Source organism: Synchiropus splendidus, chromosome 4 (assembly GCF_027744825.2).
Source record: "Synchiropus splendidus isolate RoL2022-P1 chromosome 4, RoL_Sspl_1.0, whole genome shotgun sequence".
Lineage (NCBI taxonomy): Eukaryota > Metazoa > Chordata > Actinopteri > Syngnathiformes > Callionymidae > Synchiropus > Synchiropus splendidus.
The window spans coordinates 18,959,830-18,983,968 of NC_071337.1; the positions used below are offsets into that span (position 1 = coordinate 18,959,830).

The 24,139-nt window shown below is 43.3% G+C and overlaps 1 protein-coding gene across 1 annotated transcript in view; it reads right to left on the minus strand.

The window, feature by feature from the left end:
- Positions 1-3,390: 3,390 nt before the first annotated feature.
- LOC128758168 (chemokine-like protein TAFA-2) overlaps positions 3,391-24,139 on the minus strand; it is a 65,920-nt gene continuing 45,171 nt past the window's right edge. Inside the window, exons 2-6 of the mRNA XM_053864061.1 lie at positions 22,864-22,967; positions 14,250-14,402; positions 12,034-12,158; positions 9,877-9,922; positions 3,391-5,446 (exon numbers count right to left, since the gene is read on the minus strand). Of these exons, the coding sequence (XP_053720036.1) occupies positions 9,893-9,922; positions 12,034-12,158; positions 14,250-14,402; positions 22,864-22,966 (411 nt within the window). The 5' untranslated portion in view covers position 22,967 and the 3' untranslated portion in view covers positions 3,391-5,446; positions 9,877-9,892. The remainder of the gene's footprint in view (positions 5,447-9,876; positions 9,923-12,033; positions 12,159-14,249; positions 14,403-22,863; positions 22,968-24,139) is intronic.

Below are 24,139 nucleotides of genomic sequence, written 5' to 3' on the forward strand. Positions count from 1 at the left end.
ACTAAGACTGCAGCTCTCAGACTTGAAAGGATTTGAACCTTCTCCAGCAGCGAGACAGAATCAACTCTTCAAGGAGCCGCACAGAAACATCAATAATTCCACTGGAGAGGTGGTGGATCAGCGGTTTTAGGACCTCACTCGCGTGGAGAACGGATCACTGCACCGTGAAAACTGCTATTCAAACCCAAGTGGACATGGAGCTCCTCCTTTCTACAGCTTTGGCCACCTGCTGAACGTCATATTGAGCACTACCAGTAAAGTCAGATGCACAAATCACTGCCACAAATGAGCATACATCCAACAGAGCTTACACGAATGCGTTCAACTTGACATCCAACTGACCAGCCAATCGCCCATCTAAACAAGCAATACCTAGGAGGCTGAATCCAACTGAAAAACAATGACCATCCATCAACTCAACTGATTGTCCCACCATACAAGAGACCATCCAGTCACAAACCTATGGTCCTCTCTGTTCCAGTTCTACACCACTAAAAGTCCTGGTCCTGGTACCTGACACCAAATCCCAAAATATCCCTGAGAACTCAGGATCATCTCAGGTCCTGGTCTGGACCACTAAAAGTCTTGCATTTCTCTGAATGTGGCCTGGATCTCTAAATGTCACTGCAGAACTCCACACAACCAGAGAGAGGATATAAGGTCACCCTGAGGAACCTCCAGCAGACTGTGGTGCCCAGATGGAACAGAACCTAACAAAACCCTCATTAACAGAGAGACTGAACTGGGCTGCAGAGAGGAGGAGATTCTTTTCATCTGCTGGGAAAACTGCACCAGGAGAAAAAGAAAAGAGGAATAATTGCTCTCAGTTTGATCTTTTAGGAAAAATCAAAGCATTTTCTTCACCCCTCTCTTTCCTCACACGTCTTCCTTCCTCCCTCCTCTCAGAAGTCGTCCGGCTCTGACCCCTGAAATGTCAAGCTGCTTCAGAGAAGAGAGTGGAGGAGGGTGGGGGGTGCGGAGACCTTTTTCCGGATAACAAACAAACTTCAGCCCTGTCCTCTCTTGTGGTTTGGAGTGAACCTGGGCCCTAACTTTAGTAGATTTCTCCATGTTCAACTTCTGCTTGAGTGGGTTTCCTCCGGCACTCCGGTTTCTTCCTACAGTCCAAGGACATCTTGTGACCACATTCCTGTTTCAGCACTCAAAAAACAAAGGAACATTAACTGTCACTGGCGAAACAAAACAGCGTCATTATGAGAGGGAAACTCGGTCGGTCACAGTGCAGGTGATATCGCTCGCTCCGCCTGCTGGAGGTGGAAGATTGAAGTTAAATTGCAGGAGATGAACATCCATCAGTGTCAGCGTGTCTCCTAAACAATCTGAAGATTCAGTTGCTGATTTATCAAAGCAGCATGAGTTCTCTGCACCTGTGTTATTGCGCCAGTTATTGGGAGTTTTCCTTTTTTTAGAAAGTGGTGGAAGTTAACCTCACCTACAGATCTGAAGCTGCGAGACCTCAGTGAAGTATTCCAGAGAACAAATAACTCATTCACACCGAGCCCACATAACGACGAGTGAGAGAGTCAGTGTCGCACAAACTCATTCACACAGTTGTGCTGACACTTGATTCACGAGGAACGTGTGAAGTTGTTGTGACGGTTGTCTAGATTTACTTTGGCATGTTAACCCGCTCATACCGCTGTGGGCACCTGACACGCACACAAAAGACAAGCAACAGTTCTTCAATCTCTTTATTGGAACTGACACGCATCCAAGCATCCTGCCTCATTTCATTGACAAAGGGCGTTGGACTGGTGCAAGGCATTCTCACTCATAAGGTGTCAAGTAGTGTCTAATGAAACGAGGACTTTAGCATCTTGTTTTGAGGACGGAAAAGACAAACACTTGACTCCAATGGAACTTTAATGCGTCAACATGCAGCGTGGCAGGTTGACTTCTTGTCAGTGAGTGAATAGCCTGAGTGAGGCGAGTGAACTGAACTGAGTCTTTCCAGTTCAATTGTCAGTAGAGGAAGAACATGCACAGGTCTCAGGTAGTGTGGAGAGTGTTTTACTGTACTCTGTCACTCTGACTGATGAACAAGCTTAACTCCGGAGCTCCAGAACCAATGCTTTCAACGTCAACACGCTTAATTTTTGGATTCAATTCACAAGTGTCTGAATAACGCAAATTATACAGGAGACACTTTTTTCTTTGTATTGCAAGAATGAGCACGTGGTCACGCTTTCGATAATAGGCGTGTGGGTGAGCCCCAACAAATGTAGATAAAATGTTCACTGTCTTCACCCCGGAGGAGCAGCTTGTTTACTTCATTTGCATAGCTGAAGCTCGCGCAGTCCGGTCATAGTCCAACTACACAGATAAATACAGGCATAGTCCAGCTATAACCACATAGTCAAGCTAACCACATTATCCAGGTCGTGTAGACCGACGAAGATCATTTTGAATTTCTCTCCCATGGTCGACAAAGCTGCTCTTATCCAGAGTAACGCTATCATTTCCTCATTCTTGGCTGTCATGTCACAGTGCTCACTGTGGGACATAAAAGTCCACTGGAAATTAGACGCTATTTGACACATTAGGAGTGAAAACGCTTTGGTTGGACAGGCTTTCCCTCGGTAGCAAAGGTGAGAGACTGAGGCGCCATATACATGTGGATGGAAAATGCCAAGTATGCCACTGTTTTATCTTGAATGCAGTGTTCGTTTGAACGGAAATGGCGCCGTCACCCTCTGGATCATTGTTTTGGTGCCACTCTTGGAATGGTCCATCACTTGTGTGGGCAGTAGGATCCTCCTTGCTTAAAACACTCAGGAGACGTAGCCTCTTGTGACACTCCCATACTTGCTACAGACAGGACCCATTTTTCACTCTGGGGGTTTCCCAGATGTCAAGGCTTCAACTTACTGTCCATCTAGCTCCCTGCATCATTTCAGGACTGATCCCCGCCATGCACATTATATCATTGACAACCACACAGCTATCCATTGTTGTGTCAAGGAATTTCCTTTGCTTAAGACATTTGACTGTGATTTGAACTGAAGGGTGATATTCTTGGAACCACCAAACACAAGATGATGAAGTGGAAATCCTGCAAAAATATGGGGTGAATTGTTCCAGCGTCAGGGTCTGGTAGAAAGGATACTTTGGCACTCCTCCCTGGTGGCATCTAACCAGGACTAACGCTTGTAGGGCATGAATAGGTGCTGCCTTTACTTCAAGAGGAAACCTGTACCACTCTTGTGTGATGATTCTCAAATTTCGTTGTACACTATGAACAATAAAGGCTATTCTATTCTATTATATTCTATGATGTCAACAGCGTTTCATGTTGCCTCCTGGACCACACCCCCTCCTGCTGCATTTCCCAAAAACACCTACTCTCTAGAGACACAGAAGTTACGCAACAATGTAGTTTATTACTGATGTCATCACTTATACAGACAAGGGAAGTGTCAGGAACAATCCTGGCTGCTGGATTTGAACACTCTCAGGCAAAAAAACGTTAGCGCCAATACTGTCTTGTGAGCAAATATTACTTCCAGAGTTCAGATGAAAATAAAGAGTAAAGAAAGAAACGTATTGGTGAAGATATTAAAGTATTCAACAAATGACCCATTTGTGTTCTATTCTCAGTGTTTGATTCATTTCACACAACCAGATATTTTGTTTGACAATCACGTTGAAAATGTTACGTTTTTACCAACATCAGAATCCGAGATGTTTAATATCAAAAACACACCAGACACAGGATCACCAGGTAGCACAACAACCATCTCTGTGTTTGGTGATGGTGAAGTGAACACAGCTCTGACAGTGTGTGTACGCAGTTGTTTGTCTAAAAGTGTCCTGTAACCGACCAGAGAGACCAATCCAGAGTGTCCCTTGCCTCTCGCCCTAAGGACCCGGGAGAGACTCCAGCCCTCGACTGACCAGTAAAAAGAAATGAGCACATGCTATTGAAAGAATAAATAGCCACCTTGCAAACTAGCTGCCTGCTCATTTGGTCGTCTGTGTTTTTAATGGTCATGGTTGGCTGTGCGGTGTCTTGAGCCATAAACTGGGCATTATGCAACAAAAACTAAATCATCGTCATTGTAGATGACTGTACAGTATTGTGCTAAGAGATCAAATTGCTATGACTGTTCACGTTTTGTTTAAAACTATCTTGCACAAAGACACCTATCAGACAAGGAGTTATCTGAACATCTATATGTGACTCACATCTGACCTCAGGTGTTATTCAGGTGTTCTGTGAGTTCTCCTCGTGTGAGATACATGTTCACTGTGCTGCTTTAATCCATAATGCAAATCCAGAAAAGGACAAAAGTTGTGCGTTTTGGTCTTCGATGAGGTTGTGTGTCATGGGCCTCAACACCCAAAACCAAGATCCTTTCGACTGAATTAGAAAAACATTGTTTTTAGATGTCCTTTATTTATTATGAATCCATAAATGTTTTATGTTTGTTTATATAGATGAAGCTTCTCGCAGGTGAGAGCTCATCCTTTCCATAAAAGAGGAACGAATCTGGCAATGTGAGCTACTTTTAAAATGATAGTGGACTCCTATTGAATACATCTGTACGTGTATGTTTTCACAAAACTCTGGATTATTTGAAATATTTACACTCTGTGGGCAGCGCGCACGCACACCCGCACATACACGTCATCCATCATAGAGCACCGTATAAATGACAATAGAAGTCTCATCGAGACAGTTGGACTTGAATCCAGGACTGATCGAGATCGCTGGTTTTGAAGCTTGCCTGCTCCCTTGCAGTCTGACATGACTGGCTTCGAGTTGTTGGGATACGTCTGTGTAGTAAATCCAGTTCCAGTTAGCAGAGTAATCAGAGCTGGAGCCAGGAGCAGATGGTGAGAAAGGAGCAGGATGAAGGGCCTGGATGAGGCGTTGTGTTGGGAGCTGGTGAGAGAAAGAGCAACAGAAATCTGCTCATCTGCACTCTTTCAGCGGGTCTTTCAGGGCGTCACCTGGGCTGGTGAAAGGGCGTCTCAGAGAGGTTGCGGTGCGTCGTCCACACAACGAAAAGGATGAAACTTGAGCGCACACAAAAGCTAAGAAGAAATAGGCGTACAGGAAACTTCCTCGTCAAAAAGCTACGTGAGCAACTTATTGGCAGTATACATTTTTCTCAATATGGTCAAAAACTAATCTCTTGGTCGCACAGAAACTTCTCCTGTGTCCGGTGTGTTTCCAGTTATAGTCTTTAAACTCACAATATTGGCAAAGTCATGATCAGCGGCGGATGTAGACGAGTGAAATCCAGACAGGCCAGTCTTTGACAGCCAGGCATTGAGCCACTTCTGGGTCTGATCTGCTCTTCGTTTCTGGAAGAGTCCCAGAAAATCTGATTTTCCCAAGGAGAACAGCGATCCACTGAGAAGTCTGTATTTACAAGAGGGGCCCTCCGCGCTCGTCTTTAAATCATCCTGTTAGATTTACCTGCAACAAGAAAAAGCATCAGGGCATAATCGTGCAGCATTTATCGTACACTGTAGTTTGTTCAAACAGAAACACAAAACTTCAGAAGAAGATCTGAAGAAGAAGGCGTGAGGCTGCTGCCCACGCACGCTGACCGGTCAAAGGAAACAATGTGATGCATAATTCACCATTAGAGAACATTGCAGCTCATGTTTGCGAGGATTTAAAGTCAAACATTTTTGCGCGGAGCAAGTGGAAACTTTTCTAATGACCTTAAAGTTCAGAGTATCCTTGTGCTCAGCAATTCGCTGCATAAAAAGGCAGAAGACAAAGAGAAATGAGCGTGAGAAATGCAAATGAGTTTCCGAAGTGTCACTTATACCAACACCAACCAATACAAAATTAGAAAGAACATATACTGAGTTTTCAGTATATGTTCTTTATAATATATATATTATATATACGGGATATATATATATCCCGTATATATATAGATATTTTTTTATATATATATTTCTCTGCAGTTGAAGCTTTCTCGTTGGGTAAACAGTGGCAATTTACTGGCAAGTATTGACACCTCCTCACCCCTATTTTGACAGCTCATTTCCTCCGCTTTTCATAGTGTTATCATCATCGCTTGCCATTTGTTTACGTTTGAAAACCGAGGGCATTTGCAGCCAGTTTTTTCAGGGCAAAATAACCCTGCGAAGCTGCAAAGATGCTCATTCTTTTATTTCTTATAAGAAGACTTCATCTTTTGGTTAGAAGAACAGGCTACAAGCTCACTGGCACGATCAGAACATCCAGCTGTCATGCAACCGTTTGGCATTTCTCTGCAGCTGAAGCTTTTTTACATGCATTGTTATAGAGCGCAGAGAGGATCTGCCTCCAGTGATGTCATAAAGGCTCACTCCCGCTTCTCACACGATGCCAACATTGCTCTGATTTTGATTCACTGAGAAAAGTTTTATACCAATTTCACATCCAACTCTGTAGACGATCTATGATCATTTCATACTGCGTATTGATGCATTGTTACAGAGGCGTGTCTGTGACAGATGAAACAAATCAACACTGTCTCTTCCTGTCTGAGCAGCACCACATAGCTTTGGTGACTGCTTCCTTCCATCACAGAGTACTATAACTGTTCTATCATGATGACCAGACCTAGTACACCATCATTTGAAACAATCTGGCACCGCAGTTTTAGGATATTTCGATTTCAGCTCAAACTGTAACAAGAGATCATGACGATTCTCATGAACCCTTCAACAAGGGTCGAGCACTGACCTGGGCAAAGTGGGGATCGGGTGCCATATGCAGCCTAATGCCTGTATTTTCATGGCCCGTTTGACTAAAATTATAACTAATATATTTTTCTGCCTTTTTTTTGTTCGTTCTTTTAGTCATCACCACCACTTCAGCAGTAAATATAGCATGTTCTGGTTTTAAGACTAAAATTTTCTTCTTTTCATTGGCCACTTTTGTGTTTTTCTTGTTCCTCAAAATACATTGAGCGATTATTTTGAATTTTTTTTCTTTTTATATTGACGTCTAATCCACAGTTGATTTATAATCAAATTAAATGCATATAAAATGAAATGTTTCAATGGGTTTCATGGCATATTTACACTTCTTAATAGCCTTAGTTACTTACGTTGTTTCCTTTCTTTTGGCATGGTGGCCCCTCACAACCGTAACAGTTTCTAATGTGGCCCTTGAGGAAATGTAATTGCCCACCTCTGGTCAAGCAGGAAGGGATAGGACAATCCTACATCTGTGTCCTGAAACCAACCTTTTTGATTCATTAGAAATGAAATTTGTTCTCTCTCTGCTCACTGTAAACGGTGGAGCAGAGTTCCTGAAGGTGAGCGCATCTCAACGAGACACAAAGCAAAGAGACATGTTCTTGCTTCTTAAAAAGAGTACTGTGTCATCGATCGGATATCTTGAACTTGAAACGATTGCTCCACACCAGTCATATACACTTATATTTCAAATAAGTGACAGCTGGAAAATATTTATTTGTACTACAAGAGTGAGCGTACGCAAATTTGCTCATCAAATGAAGCAGCACCTTGTATTTTATTCGTCTACATGTACTAGTTTCTTGGATTTGACCAATATTGGCAGTAAATATGATACCGGGAAAGTTGTTTTCCAGACGGAACTTTTCTGACCTTTCTAGTACACACGCAACAATAATGATGAAAACAGTAAAGCAAATACTGTCGAGCTAGGTATCGGCAGAGGTTTCCAGACCAGAAGTTTTCATTAGGGCATCCCTACTTTCAGTGCCAACTCTCTGTCACTATGGTCTTATTTTTCTGGCCTGTCTGGCATTCATCCAACCTCGGGTAGATGCCCAAGCCACAGGGTGTCTCTGAAGCAACATCGCTTTGCCTCTGTCTCAGTTGCTTCTGACTTGATCTCCTGTTCAAAGAGTTGTGTGTCTTGAGCCAGCACACACAGCAACATCTCCACCTTGTACAGCAGCTACTGTACCACTGTACCACCCCCACGGAGAGATGCTGCGTTTGCACTTCTGTATCGTTGCGTTCAAATGACTGTCGGGAAAGTCAAGAGGCCTCCACACTGATGACTCTCTCCATCTTGGCAGCCAGAAATTATGTCTTTAAAAGTTGTGAACAATGACAAAGAGTCCGGCTGACAACTAGACCACATTCCCATCTGTACTGCAACCTCATTGCGATGAAATTGCCTGTCATGGCAGCCGCCAGCTGACTGGCAGTTGCTTTCTCGGAAAAGGACTCCACGGAAAATTGAAAAACATATCGATCTAACATTTTTGTCAGCTCCAAAAAAAAAGGTCTGACAGACTCGTTCGGCTCCATTATCAAAACCGGAGCAGCATGGCGGCAGCAGGCCTATCAATCATTTCACTGAGAAGGCCCAATTCGTCAAGCTATTAACGTGTCACGTCAGGTGACTCCTCATATTGAGGAAGTTTGTCGGAGTCTGAGGCAATAAATTCTCATCAGAGAGTCGTTTACATTCCGTTCCAGTGCCGTGATTAATGAGCCGCTAATTTGAGAATAATTCGGCGGCGAACAGACAAAGAGCAGCGCCTTGTCAGTTGGGGAGAATTCCTTCAGAGATTTCCAACTCCAGCTGAAATGGCTAAAAATACAGCATGGAACTCGGAGGCTGCGGCGTCCTAATTGGCAGATGACAAGTGTTAATTTCAGCGGGAACATTTGCATACGTAGCGGCGAGTGCCGCCGACAGATTTGAAACAGCAGGTGGAGGCATGTGTACCAGAAGATCTCCGCAGCAATACGCTCCTTTCTTTTCACATGGCGATTGTGGAGTTGAAGTCGGCGCTGAGCTGTCGGCGAACAAGGTGGTGCGGCAATTTTTATCCGCAGCTTCTCGCCATGGGAAAGTCCAAATTTGGCAAACAGAGACATGAGGCACCAAGGGGGCCGTGAAGGTCCGCTGGGCCCCATAAACAAGAACTGGCTGCACCTGGGACTGTGGTGCTTCAGCTCCAGGAGGTTTCTCTAACTGTTCCGGTGAAACCACAGGGATTCACAAGGCAGCAAATGGAGCAAAAAAAAAAAAAAAAAAAAGATTTCACCAGTAAGTGGAGTGACCTCCCAATAGATAGTGGGGATGTTTAAAGAAAATTATATTGAGCTAGGTAGAAGATAGAATTATATCACACAAAGCTGGGCACTTTCTGTAGATATTATGAGAACTTACAAAAAGAAATCTCACAAAATACAACTCTGAAATGATCGCACTGAAAGGGATTTTACACAAAGGGTGAACAAAAAAGGAGGACTCAATTAAGTGAACAGTGATGATTTTGCAAAAAGACCTGGGAATAGGAATGGTAGCTATTGAAGCTAAGAACTTCCTATAGAAAGGAGCAGGCTCCATCATTCAGCTCTAATAGAGTGAAGTGCTTCAACAGTACATAAAAGAAACTCTCATTTTCATATTAACACCACAACACATCACAACAAAGAACATAAACACAAATACCTGCACCTCTTCTCACATGCCACTAGGGTCTTCTTGTTTCTGTTTTAAAGACAAGTGCAATATCTGCGAGTACCAACCTACATCTGATCATAATCTGAAAAAAAAATCAGGGCCGACCAAATCCAGGACTTTGTTTACACTTGAAGCTGCTGGTGAATGAATGTATTTATGATGCCAGGTCGGACGCTGGGAGGTTTCTGCTTTATATTGCCTCTTTGCTCCGAGATGCCTGACCCCTTGCCGCTTCAGACAGATCTGGAAACGTAAGAAACTTGTTTCCCCGACTGAGTTCAAAGGTTCCTGGATAAATCCCCCAAGAGCTGCTGAGGCTTTGAACAGCTTGTTGTTGTCATACACCTTTCCTCCCTTCATGATGCCAGGTTGCATTTTCACAAGATTTTGGAAGTTGTGTGCAAAATGTTGACGCAAAAAACATTTACCTGGAAGTATCCAATGTTACCAAAGTTGGTCTCTGTCGGCTGAAATCTGAAAGAGAAGAAACAGTGAAAAGGGCTTTCTCAAAGTAGCACACCACACATAACAACTCTGCCCCAGCGCAGATCGAGAAACTCGTCCACCAAGGAAGGAATCCTGCATGGTCACGTGATAAACCAAAGTGGGAACATCACAGCAAGCTGAAAAAAGCATGGAAGTAGACGTGATGGTGGTTTTACATGGGTATGTTTTTCAAAGGAGGAATCCAGACAGAAACATTATAACAACTAAAGCACAACAGGGTCACGTCCACTCCTCATGGAACTCAAGTTCTCGTATGCCACCTGGACATCTGAAGGACAGACCGGATGAGGACAGCTGCAATTTGGAGTGACATTTACTTCTCATTATTAAATGCTCCAGATTTCATTGTCATCAAGTCAGTAAATGTCAAAACTCCCCCTTTGCATCCCTGTTTTTCTGTGAAATTGCTACTTGTTTGGCTGCATTCCGTCCCACGTCATAGATCAAGTCGGGAACGATCGGCTCTCCCCACACGCATGCCGATTATTAACATTTACAGTTGTTGGTCATGACTCTTTTCTGAGCTGATTATTGGGGCCAATTCAGTGAACAGGGGACCATGGAGAAGAGCCGAGGACACACTGCACAGACATTGGCTCACCAGCTGCTTCTCCAATCCAAATCAGTCGAGTACTACCGAGAACCAATTCACATAAAATCAAACGGTACCCTGTTTTGGTACCGTGTTGCGATTCTGTGGGAGCCGAAGAGTCTGCGATTTTTCCGAGTTGGACTTAGCACAATGACGCTCGTACCGGCACTACTTGTCCATATCACATAGTTAGCAGCCATTTAGCAAGTTAACATTTAACAGCAAAACATTTTACCAACATTCTGCTGTGTGAATTCCGTAGTTCTCGGTGTGTACGGTATATGTGAGTCAATTGGAAGCAAAAGTACCCCATAGATTAGGTGCTTACAAAGTGTACTATGTCACCGGCATCGGAGAAAACAGGGGCACACAAGCTCTCATGGTCATGGAGGAGTTTAAATGGCGATGCAGTCGTCTTCGTCGGCTCCAGGTAAATGATAAATGATTTAACTTGGACTAGTAATCACCTCGGTTCCTCTCACTTTGCAGCATCAATATAAATGTTTTGTTTTTAACTTCCATCGGACTCTCTTTACAAAAGCCAAGGAGCCTTTTCTCATTTTGTTAGAAAGAAGATGGCGGTCACAGTGATGCAACTGCATTTGTGGCGACAGAAAATTGGCACTTCACTCCTGTGGGTTTATTTTTTACATTGGAGGAAAAAAAAAACACTGTACAGTTGTAGTTAACTATTGTCATGTTGACGAAATTTGTGAAACAACTGCAAATGAAGCAATCCAAACATTCATCGAATATTGTTATGTTATATTGTTAAAGTTTATGTATTGAGAAATAAACAAGCTAATTTTAAAATACTGTGATTTAATGTTTACAGATATTGACTTGTATTACCACATAAACACACACAACAGTACCAAAAATGAGTACTGTTGAGTACCGGTACAGATTCCCCAGTGGAAGGCCACTTGGGTCAGTGGGTAGGAAACATCGTGGAATGTAAGACCTCATTGTGATAGATTATATTCTAAGGTTGAGAGTCAAGATAAATTATTCTTGTAGTCCACGAGCAAAGCGACCTCACAGTCTGACTGAAGCTCCAAAACCTCACTTGACATTCAGACGAGAATCTGACCACGAAAGAAAAAAAAAGTAGAAAAGAAAAATCATTTTGAGGTCCCGACGAGTCCCTGAATCGATAGCTGCAGGCTCCAGGCCCCGGCAGGTGTGGTGTGGGCACTTTAAATAATTAAGGAGGGAGGCAGGAGTGGAGGCAGCGCTCGTCATAACCCAGCAAAGGAGAGCAGTGTCCTGTTACAAAGTTAAAAGCAGGTAATTGGAGTGAGTGATCGCCCAGTTTCTGTGCTCAAAGTGGCTGGAAAGTGCTAAGGAGACACGACAGCTCATTGATTACAACGTCCCGGAGGAGGAGAAGCAACTGGCGACGGCAAGCACATTGGCGAGCAACAGTAGCGCCACCTTTGTGACTTTGGGGGGGAGCGGAGGCTTGTCGGGATCTCGCACTCACCTTGGTTGTTTTGATCTTGTTCCCTGTTGCACAGCTCCAGCCCTTCAGATCAGGGAGAACTTTGCACTCCTCTCCATCGAGGCACGGATGCATCTGACACCACCACTTCTGCTCCACTATGGAGGCTGTAACACAGAGGGGTCAAAGACTGCTGACTCCACTAACATACCACATATATGGAATAATCAAAGACACAGGGTGGAACTGTGCTCGACGAAATTTAACAACTCAAGTTTGACAGGGGGACTATAGTCATGTGATGCACCCACAGACGGGAGGACATCTTCAAAAAGCATTTGTTTAACAGCATTTTGTAGCATATAAAATATATGATCTAGAGGAATATGTGATAAGAAATGTCATTTTTTCAGCCTAAAATGTCCCCAGCATCCATTTCCACTGTAAACAACGCTGGTAAACCATAAAATGCCACTACGGCAATGAATTTGAACAAGAGCCAAAACATGACAAAACTTCATCTTCTTTGCAAAGTCACATGATTTGGGAAGAACAGTTGACAGAATACACTCTCTGTATAGTTAGCTCAATCATTTGTCAGTTTATTTGCATAGTCTCGTGAGACTGTTGGCACAACATTTTAGAAATATGCACTGGCACAACACCCTAGGTTTTTCTGTTAAGGGTAGCCCTAACCTTATCTGTTTTTCCTGCCAATCAGGGAGAAAAAAAATACCTATATATCAGCGGCATGAACAGGCAAGAACCTGCGTTTTTCACTTTTTAGCAAGACATGCAGCTTTCATGACTGAGCTGAATTTCAGCATTATCCTCATCACGCAACGCACACAATCCCACCAGAGCTAATCTGATCGTGAGACACTTGAACTTGAACTTGTTAACCCTAATCCTAACACCTAACTAACTCTACAGTAACTTTACTACCAACTTCAATTCGTGAATCAAACCAATAACCTTGACCCTAAAACCCTTCACCTGAACAGCAATACCAAGTAAAAAAAATGCATTTCTTCTTGAATAAAAATATTTGGCACGTGAAATTTGATCCAATTTTCAAATTTCTTTACTTAACTGCTGGTGTATAATGATACGCAATATGTGGAGCAACACTGTGACAAAAGAGCACAGAGCCGTTCAAAGCCTCGGCAGCAGCTTTTTGTTCCAAAATAATTGAATAAATAATCAAAGGAATGATACACATAATGCCACTTAGCCAGTATTTAATGGCGAAAAGCTCGCACTGCTAATTTCCCTTCAGCTCCCGCGGCAGCGCTCTGCACGACATCATTGAGATTCTGCACATTACGCAGGTCATTATCTACATTTCACGTCCCCTTCCTGCAGCATTAGTGTTCCTCCTAATGAAGAGGACGCTTATTATGAGCCGCGCCACAGCCTCGGCCGGCTAAATCGCGCGGAATAGACGTTTTATAACATAAGGGAATCAATTTGTATCATGCCGTTGAGGCTTCCCGCGGCTCAGCGGGGTGAAAACGCACATCAGGTCAACAGCGAGCAGATGGTGGTTGTGCTATTAAAAAAACCCACCAGGGTTTGTTGGTGTGATGAAATGAAAGGGGACTATTGAAAACGGAACATAAGTGGATGGGATTCGATTCACTTCACAGCTAAGGGTGTAGCCAGGACTGGAAACACCTGGGCTGCCAAAGTAGCTGACATCAATTTAAGCTTCAACGTCAAGATCGGCCAAGTCAAACTTCCCGATCAGACTTGTCAAGGTGGGGCCACAAGACAGTTCAACCTGTGCGGTCAAAGGGGAACACTGAGGTCAACAGTTAATAATTTGGAGCAGTTGATGTGAAGCAGTCGGAACCACAATGGGAGCTTCAACCTCAAGAGGACCATCGGCAGCTCTAATGCTGCCAGACACCAGTCACATGGGGGCAGTATTGGCACTATTGGTACCTCATGAACTGATGGGCTTTTTTAAAAAGGATCCTCACCAGTGACAGATTGTCTCAAGTACACTTCAGTGACACAATAATGGCATTTGAATATTAATGTTCCAGAACTCTAAAAACTACTCAGCTTCTCTCCTAAACCTTAAAAAAAAACAAACGTCATCTTCTGCATTACCTCATGACGCCCTCTGTCAGCTGTCTCAATTCTGCTATGGTAAACGAAATCTCTGTCATGCTCAGCAAAAGTTCGGAGGAAAAGGCCATCAGCAAAAAAAAAAAAAAGGAGGCATGAAATATTCAGTCGGAGGATCTCACCATCAACGCATGACGGGGCAGCTCTGGTGGTCCCGGCCACTTGACCGGGGAAGCAGGAGCACTTGACGGTTTGAGAACGCTCCTCGATTTTGTTCTTGTTGCAGCAGCGGTGCAGAGCCACGACCTCGCAGGTTCCTGTCCGGACTTGGTGGGCTGCGGGAGGAGAGCAGAGAGAGGATGTCAGCTGAATTGGGAAGCAGCAGACTGTGCTCTCTTCTTTCTCCACCGCTAATGTTTCACAGACAAGACACAACAGCTGGAAGCAGCTCAGATGAGGGTTAAGAGAAATCGTCGGCCTGAGTCGCTCGCATGCTGACTCAGCTGCTTCAGAAAAGACTGGTATACTTCAGGGAGCGCCCACCGTGCCACTGAGACAAAGTCAATTCCTTGGCTTGTTGTTTTTATTGTTGTTTTCAATTTTTCTCTGGCATCCAACCTTTTTATGCACCCATGACCATATCTCTAAACTATCACTGGAGACATACATGGCAGGTTTGCTAAATGGAGAGCAACTTTCCCCGGTGAGCCAAGTTCGCTGGCATTAGGGCTCACACCCCCTTGAAAGTACATTATCAGGGCCGACACAGAGACAATTTCCTGTCCACCTTCAGCCACTGCGGGAAGTGACATTAATCTCAAAGGTGTTAATGTTTGCAAGGTGACCAGAACTTACACGTGACAGGTTCTCACTGATTAACCAATGAAGGGAAGGAAAACTGCTGACCTCACATGGCGCCTGCTCGCAGGCTCGGTCACTGAAACTAAACTCTGGTAGCTATTACAGGTGACATGCAGATGCCAGCACTCCTTCTGAAAGAGCACAGCAACACACATGGGCAGAAGCCTCATGTTCATCCTGCCATATTGACTGTACCGTACATCCATACATTCAGACATCTATATCTTCCTCTGTTATTATCCCTTGATGCAGATATCTGAATGCTCTTCCTCCCATATCTTACATTGCTTCCACGCATATGCATGCGTCCATTCCTCAGTCTATATATGTACATATATAAACACACCACCTCATCCATTCATTTGATCGTCATCCCCTTCATCCCCGTGCTCTTTGGTCCAAATGCTACCAAGCCACACATACTCCCATCTATGTTCATTCCTCCTTCCATACAGTCACACCATCCATTCATGTGTTCACATTTTTCACCCTACAAGACAAAATTTTACGCGTCCACTTCAAATGATGATACCGTCACTGATCATATGCTTCCATGCAGCAGTGGTTGGTGACGCCATTAAATATATTGTGAATGGAGGACAGAGAATTTCTGCCATTGTTAAAGTATGTCTTCTTCATGTCTCAGAGTAACAGCAACACTACCCACATTGTTTACAGTGGTACTGCTCAGTTTGGCCCCCATCTGTAAGCTTTGTGGAATTGTGCAGAAATACAGATCATTTGAAGGCAGAGCATGGACAGAAGGCTCCGTCTGAACCCAGATCCGTACCTGGAACCCTACCTATAGTACGTTGAGTATAAATGAGCCTTTAGCCCGCTCTCCATGTTGTCATTCATTCATAGTCCCTTCCATATGTTTTTCCACAGTACTGTATATTCATTCCTCCATCTTTATGTTTATCCCTCAAACCAAATGTTGATCCATCCATCCACTTTTCTCCTTCAATTCCATATCCATTCAGAGATAAGGATATACAAATATACACACTCTACTCGTATACTCAATCTGTCCATCATTAAACTGAATATAATAACAAACCTTTAACAAAATGACCTCCCATTGGGCAGTTATGGAGTACATGAAAATGTCATTTCATATGGTTAAAATGTGTCAGTTACATTATCGCTGCACTGCTGCCAACCTTTCCCACATTTCCTGCTGCTGAACACACCTTAGCCTTAACAAAGGAGAGGCTAGCAAGTCTTAAAATGCAGGAGAATTTCAATTGAATCTGAGCATTGGCTAATAAATATTAACACGTGTGAAGCAAAGCAGCCACTTTATTCCCTGTGATGTCTTATTTAATAGTGGGACTGCTGAAGGGCATGTGTTTCACATAATTAATACACAAGACTTTTTAATTTCTGTTTAAGAGGAAAAGTTCCTCCTTCTATCTGCCAAGTCCCCTGGGCTTGTCGGCACTAAGGTAGGATGTAATGCCCTGGTATTTCACTGGTCGTACACCGCTTCCTCTCCACTCGGAAACATTTGCTGTACTAGCCACCAGAGATGAACAGTGATGGCAGCTGCATGGGTGGTTGGGTAATAGAATGAAAGGGTGTTTGGATTTATCTACGTAGTGTAGCTGAAAGGGTGAATAGAAATCTGGTTATGATTGGAAGATTGAGTATTTGAGGTAGATCACAAGGCTCTTTGTCTCCTTAGTTTGAAGATATTGTAAGGGACGCCACGCTCAAATGATTTAGGCCTATGAGGAAGGGGAAACATGCTGCAAAAAGAATGTTGAAAATGGAGATAGGATATTTTGGTTTTTTAATCATTAAACTATCTCACTCATGCACTTTCCTCATGAGCAGTTACCAATTTTTTTTCACGGGTTTTCACATTAAAACGCAGAGCAGCAATCTGGGAGGTCAGAAGCCAATCACCAACCATCGCTCTGACGCCAAACTCAAATATTACTTTGCACTTTTCAGTGTCAGGAAACGTAAAGATAAGTCCTCTGGTTGGCAGGATTGAAGCATGTGTTAGAGGAAGATAGGCTTTTGTCACTGAACAGCTTACTGTGTCCCAGTAAGCCATCATAGCGTGACAGTGCAATTTGACAATTGCCAGATCCCGAAGCAAGAAATCCCCGGCAGACATGTTCCGAGGACGTAAAAACACCCTCTGGCGTGAGAGGAGACAGAAAACGGCCTCTGATGAGTCGGCTTTTTTCAGAAATGTGGTTTAGAAGGAGCCAAGTCTTTGATAGCCTGAGTTAGTGCTCTCACAATGAGGTAAAGACCACTTTTAATAGGTGCTGGATTGGGCTGCAGAGCGAAGCCTTGCAGGCGTCCGGATGCCTCAGTTCCATGATGATGATGATGATGATGATGCCGATGAAGACGCTAAAGTGTCTGCTCCAAGTCTGACACACCTATTTGACACATAAAAATGCAACTTACCATTTACTACTACACCATAACAGTTTATTGCCTTTCCACCATGTCTCCCTTTTGTCTTCATCCATAGTTGTTTCTCCTCTCAGCTATTCTACAACAATTATTCAGTGACTTTCATATGGAGTCCCGTTACCATGAGACGGCTTTTGTCTCATTTACGCCACCATCCAGATGATCTCTACATCCAACGCATGAAAACATCACCAGCAACACCAAAAGCTCAATCTTGAAGCTCAGATTATAAATGTCAACAATTCATTTTTAAACCTCCAAACCCCCAAAAGAGAGGTCAGGTGGTGCAGGTGCAGTCAGTGAGGAACCATACTAAAATTATCCTTCAAAAATTAAAGGGGTGCAGATATCACCAGAGCGGTCACACTTCAGATTAGGAAACATTTATTACAGTAAATACAGTACTGTGCATTTGCAGCATATTGCGCAGGACTCGTTCAGACTGACTAGACTTGGCCCTGGAATAGTCACCAAAGGTTCATGCTAAACAACACCAAGTATTCCAGTACTAGTGAGTGAGACTCTTATTTCCTGTTACAGGAGTGTGTGTTTTCTGAACATACAAAGGAGGTGTGTTTGTTATGTGGGCCCCTTGAAGAAGTCAGTTTGAGCCTTAGAACATCATTACACACGTGACTCGCAACCTACACGGAGAGGACATCCACCACACATGGAAGGCAAGTTCGTGTCCTCTGTGCTGCACTGAAATGAATTATTATCATGAATCGGATCAAAGCTTTCACCAGACATGTTTACTTGTTAGTAGGTTGTAAAGGAAGGCCGCCTCTCAGAGAAATACCACAGCAGCACTCGACAGTGACGGTGAAACAGTGTTATCCTTGAAATCCTGCGGCTGAGATTGCATTCAGGAGAAAAAGTGATGGGCCTTTTGACTCGGTGCGCTGCTGAAATTACTCAGTTTGAGCCGCTTTCATACGCCGTCTCCAGAGACAGTGAGAAAACTGCCGATGATGCATACTTTAGATGGTTCACGCAGCTGTTGTGAATGATAATCGCCGCTTTGCTTTTAAACACGGCCTGGCTTTTTGCGCAACCAAAATTTCCACCTCTGGAAAGGAAAAATTATAGTTTGATGATGAGCTCACTGAGTGCAAATCCCTCTGTAAAGTAGAACTTAATGAGAAGGGTCGGCACGTCGCGCGAGGTGGATGGTTGTCAGGAGTGACGGGGAGCCAGTGCTTTGTTTCAGATGAGACGAAAGATTAGACGTCGGATGTGAAGGAATGTCTAAGAACACTGTTAATGCAAGACTTTCCTTTCTGCTTCTCAAGCAACTCATGCGTCAATTTTACTGCTAAAATCTTAAAATGGAGGAGCAGAGTCGGCCTTTTGGAAAAGTGCGCGTGGACCTCAATAAATCACACATGAAGGTCATTTGTCTGCTCGATGTTTCATGGAAGTTCTAAAACATGTCAGGGCTTCTCTTTTTAGAGAAGCCAATATTGTACAAGGGAAGTGGTGAAAAGAAAAAGCAAATCAATAAAGCAACGAAAAGAATCAAGCTTCCCAGGGCCACGTGCTGCCTTTTCACATTCCTGACAGATATTTAATGATGTGGTTTTCCTCCCCATGTTCATTGCCCTTATTTTGATGTTATAAATATATATACATATTTCATAAATTTTACTTTTGTCAACTATTTTCCCCATTTATTTTTAAAAATTCGAAAAGTCATCATAAAGAACAGGATTTAACCATAAACTGTAAAATGTTTTTCAATAACACATAATGGCTGATTCTTTTTTTCTGTTTTTAATTCTCAGCTAAATCACATACAATAGTCACTTTTTTCAGTTAATTCCACAAAACTACTAAATAATAATAATCCTGAACAACACTGTATCAAAATTATTGCAATTTTTAATGCAAATAAATAACATACATCCAACTTCAAGCTTCAGCGTAGTCTTGTTAACAAACAATAACAAAAGGCTAAATGCTTAATATTTTTTTTTATTCCTTTTTCTATTCCTTTTTCTTTTTGACAGACCGCTCCTCTTTTCATTGTCTACATGTCCAGGGAGTGAATATCTGGGCTCCAGGTGCGCTATTAGCTACTGTTAACGCTCCTCCAGCCTTTAACAACGGAACTCAGCTGCAAGACCAAAACAATAAACTCCATTTGCATTGGATCCGCCTGCTGTTAGCTCCAGTTAGCATTCGTTTGTTAGCATCCTGGTAGCGCTTGAAGTCAGCGCAGTGATTTGTAGCCAAGTGTTTTTCTTTAATGCTGCGTCTGAGTCCATGGGTGCACACGTTGCAAACTGCAAATCGGTTGTCTTTGTCCTGGACTCAGAGTATTGATCTACCCTGCAGGCAGGGCTGCAACATTTTCTGGAGACGCACCTGCTTTGTTTGGTCATTTTTATACTGTGATGTAAAATTTTAAAGAATAATAACATTTCGCATTACAGTGGTACCTCGCTCCCTTTGCTTCGGATTTCGAATGAAAATCCAGAACTCGAACGCCCCCAAAAAAAGCAGGAAAAAACATAACGTGCACGGACAGATCAGCTGACCCACGACGCGCTTTGTTATTGTGTATAACGGAGCCTCTGTATGCAGACGTGTCCCGTTAGCTACATTTACTGACTGTTCTTTCTTCATATTGAGGTGTAAAACCTTTCCTGTCACAAGGGAGGTGCTCGCTCTCCACACCTCCGAGGCTGGAGCGCGCACTCCAGGGTTTGATGTCCTGTTGTGGGCTGGAGCTGGGACAGGGATGAGGCGAGTCTGGGACAGAGCGTTACTTGGTTTATGACTTTGTCACAGCCAAACTGCACAGAAGCGCACATTCAGAGCTGGACACGCACCGTGCACCTCTTCACTTCTGGAGAGACGTCACTCACTCGGCAACCCCTCCCACATGCAGCGGCCACACACATAGAGGAACAGTGCACCTGCAGCAGACACTCTACATTCACTCCTACAAAAGCCTGTTTTAAGGCTTGGAACGCGTTATATCTTTTTCCATTCATTGTAATGGGAAAAATCGATTCAGATTTCAAACAAATCGCTTCTCGAACCGCCATCTGGAATGAATTGTGGTCAAGAACCGAGGTACCACTGTATATATAAATATAAATAGCATCTTATTAAAATTATTTGATTTTGATTTTTGAAAAATTATCGTATATTTGTCATTTGATCCGCGATCACGATGACGTCATAAATGCCTATATTGACACAGATTACACAATTCAGATGCGGCGCCATCCTTTTTTTTTTTTTAAATGGTCCATGCCCCCCATGAATAATATTTTTAAAAATTCTAAATATGTTAGGATGACTGAGACTCTGCTGGTCATGTCAACCAGGGTAGGTTATTCCTAATTTTGAAACAATGAAGGGAGAGCAATAACATAAACCGGGCGATAGAGAATCACCACTTCATTGAAAAGCTGGGGGACTGGAATTTTAAAATACTTCAGAGAAAAGAAGATGCAACTTCCTCCTCATTAATCCACCATTGAACATTAAACGTGGGAACAGATTATTTGAAATGAGTCACATACACAACAGTAACAGCTAATTAGTGCTGAATTCGTTATGGATGCAGTGAGCGCTTTGATTTGAGTCACGTGACTAAATTAAGAAATAATCTGATGTCTCTGTTATGAAAATGAAAACAGAGATGAAGAGATGAGTGTGACGGAAAATGAGCTAATGCACAAACCGGTGATTCACTTGTTCTGCTGCCAAGTGAAAAACAGGAATTAAACAAACAGGAAGTTAAAACCACATCTGAGAAGAGGCATGAGCTATTGTATCTATGGTGGTCCTGGTATTTGAACAGCAAGTCAACAGGTTATATTTGAGCTTTTTTTTCAGTAACTGCAAAAATAGAAAATAGCGTTGTAATACAGGTGAACACTATTGAGGCACATTAGTTGTGTGCTTCGGGCCGTGATCTTGTTGGAGGACTGTGACTGAGCTTTGTGACACCAGTGCCGTAACAGTTCAGAATTTTCATTGTAGCGTGCACCAGTTCAAGACACCCAGTGAAAGATGCAGCAATGCAGTCCAAGAACATCTGTGAACAGAGAGCTCACATGACTTGGCAAAGACGTTAGTCTCTTTTCCAGTCTTGGGTTATAGAGACTGTGGGTCACTGAGGCGAGACCAAGACCAAGGGGGGGCAGGACCAAGTCCAAGACCAAAGTGAACACAGAGCACAGTCTATTTGCCACATAAATCCAAATGAACCTATTAGAACATCACCAAACTCTTCCCTCCAAAGAAAGAATAAAGGCAATGTAATCCAAAGGAAAAGAATGCTCCTTTTGAAGAGCAAGGACCCCATTGACCAGTGGTCTCAAACCAGTCCACAACGAGCCATTGTGGGTGCAGGTTTTTGTTCCAACCAGTCACCTGATTCACCATTCGGGTGAAGAACAGAATCAGCTGAATGTCAGTCTGGTGCTGCTTGTTTCAGCTGCACCTGACTGGTTAACCAGTGTGTGCTTGTTTGGTTGGAACTAAAGACAGTCTCACACACCTTTCAAACTGTGTTTTGAACTTCAGATTTCCCCAGAAGTTGGGAGGATAAAATAACAGTCAACCATCTGCAGAAACCTTTTAGCGCACCTGCCAGAGAAAAAAAAGAAAACTATCTCAAGACAATCGACAAACTCTTAACATAGTTATATTTGTTCTACACTGAAACACTCGACCCATTTCTCCAGGAGAGAGAGTTTTCCTCTCTATCTGGGTGGAAATACGTTTTGTCTTTGTTCAGGATTCGCTTCATCCCTTGAATGATAACAGGTTTACAGCAACAGAAATAACACCCCGGGGAAATTAGGAAGCCGCCACAGTTATCGCTGAGAAATTGAGCGCGTGCGAGATTATTCTGATGCACTTCCTGCCGAAATGATGAGCGCCTTGAGTGTGGATCTCTGCCAGTCAAGGTGGCGGCGCATGTCAGAGCCGTGTGGTCTAATTGGTGGACAATAGAAGAGGGTGGGGGTGCAGGGGGGTTTATGATCATGCTCTGAATCGGACGGCCACATTGCAGACAACCAATTACCTGAGACGGCGAATTGTCAGTGGAATATCGGAGTGAAGAAACATGTGGGTCAACATACGTTTGTAATGTTGCTGAGTCGCCATAATTGATCTCGCTGGGTTTACGCGTGACGACTTGACAACACTTAATGAGCCAAGGGAGGAAGATAGATCTCGAAAATAACACCCCTCACCCCAATATTTTATCTGTGAAGCGGCGTCGACGGAAACCTCCTGTTGCCATTTTTTGTTCCCCCTCACGTTCATGTGACTGACGCAAAAGCTCCGGCCACTTCTGCACTGTTACACTCTCAAAACTTTCTCTCATATCAGGTGTGAGCAACACAACTGATCCTGAGACCAAGAAAACAAACACAGCTGTGTGTGTGTTCCGGTCTGGACGGTCTTGAGTGTAAGCACAAATAGAAATGGTCAGATGATCTTGAGGACAGACGTAGCGTGTCTCACCTGAAGCTGCTTGAATTGGCAGAGACATCTCCAGAACGCTCATCACAAGCATCACGGCGAGTACAGCCCCTTTACTTCTGACTGACGTGTAGCGCTCACTCATCCTGGCGGAGACAAAGAGCAAGTCAGTCCAGAGTTAAAACAGGTCTTTAAATGACAAGAGCCAGCATAACAGCCAAGAGAGAAAAGAGCATGTGACAAGTATGAAAGCAATATGGTCGTGTACTTCCTATGATATTAGAGTTTGACACATTTTCCACTTTAAAATAGTAATAGCTGGACTGTAGTAGTTGCCGTGGTTGTGGTAAGATGAGACGTTACATAGACATATATTTTTTGCAAGACTTTGGCCACAAGTACAAAGTTTATACTCATTCGGAAGTTTAGCTACCAAATATTCAAGATAATAAAAACACACCAAGTGTGTTAAAAGAGATCAGAGAGCAATTTCCCAGTTTATACAGAAGGACAACTCACTTTCATTTTGTATTACAATAGCTTCAATAAGCGAACAATATGAGCTCCAGCAATGTAAATGAAAGTCTAGCATGGTACGTGGGAAGCAGGTGAATAAATAATACGTTTAACTGCAACAAGAAAAGGGGAAAAGATGGAGACAGATGGGTACACTTGAACTGCTATTAAGAACGGAACAGTGGGAAGTGGGAATTGGTTACAAAATACAGGAAAGTTGATCATTTCAAGAAACTTCATCTTGTACTGCAAGCAGCAACAAAAATCAAAAGTCAAATGTGTTTTTCAAAAATGTAGAATTTTGAGGTGAAAATTTTTTTAGGCAAAAAAGAAAACTAAAGAAGTAGAAATGAGGATGGTAAATACCAACAGCAGAAAATTATGTAAGTAAATATCATTCACAGGACACACAGTCCAACTACTCGCACATAAACTCACACCTACGGACAATTTAGAGTCAGCAAAAGACATATTTTGTTGGTCTTTGGGAGGAAAATAGAGTGCCGCAGGAAACCCACAAGAGTGCAGGAATTACAACACCTCACAGAGAGGTTTAGAAGTTCAACAAATATCCGGTCACTGTTGCTCTGTCCTGAACGGCCCTCGGACCACACCACCACAGATCCCCCCCACCAAAAAACCTCCCTCCAGTTTCCCCAGCTAATCCAGCCTCTAATGAAGTGTCGAGGAAGTTGCATAAACCATCCGGCAGGTCTTATCATCGACAGACAGTGATCGCGTTTCACCAGCGGAGCAGTAATTACTGGAAGCGCGGTGGTGTCGTATAGCGCGAGCGGGCCGC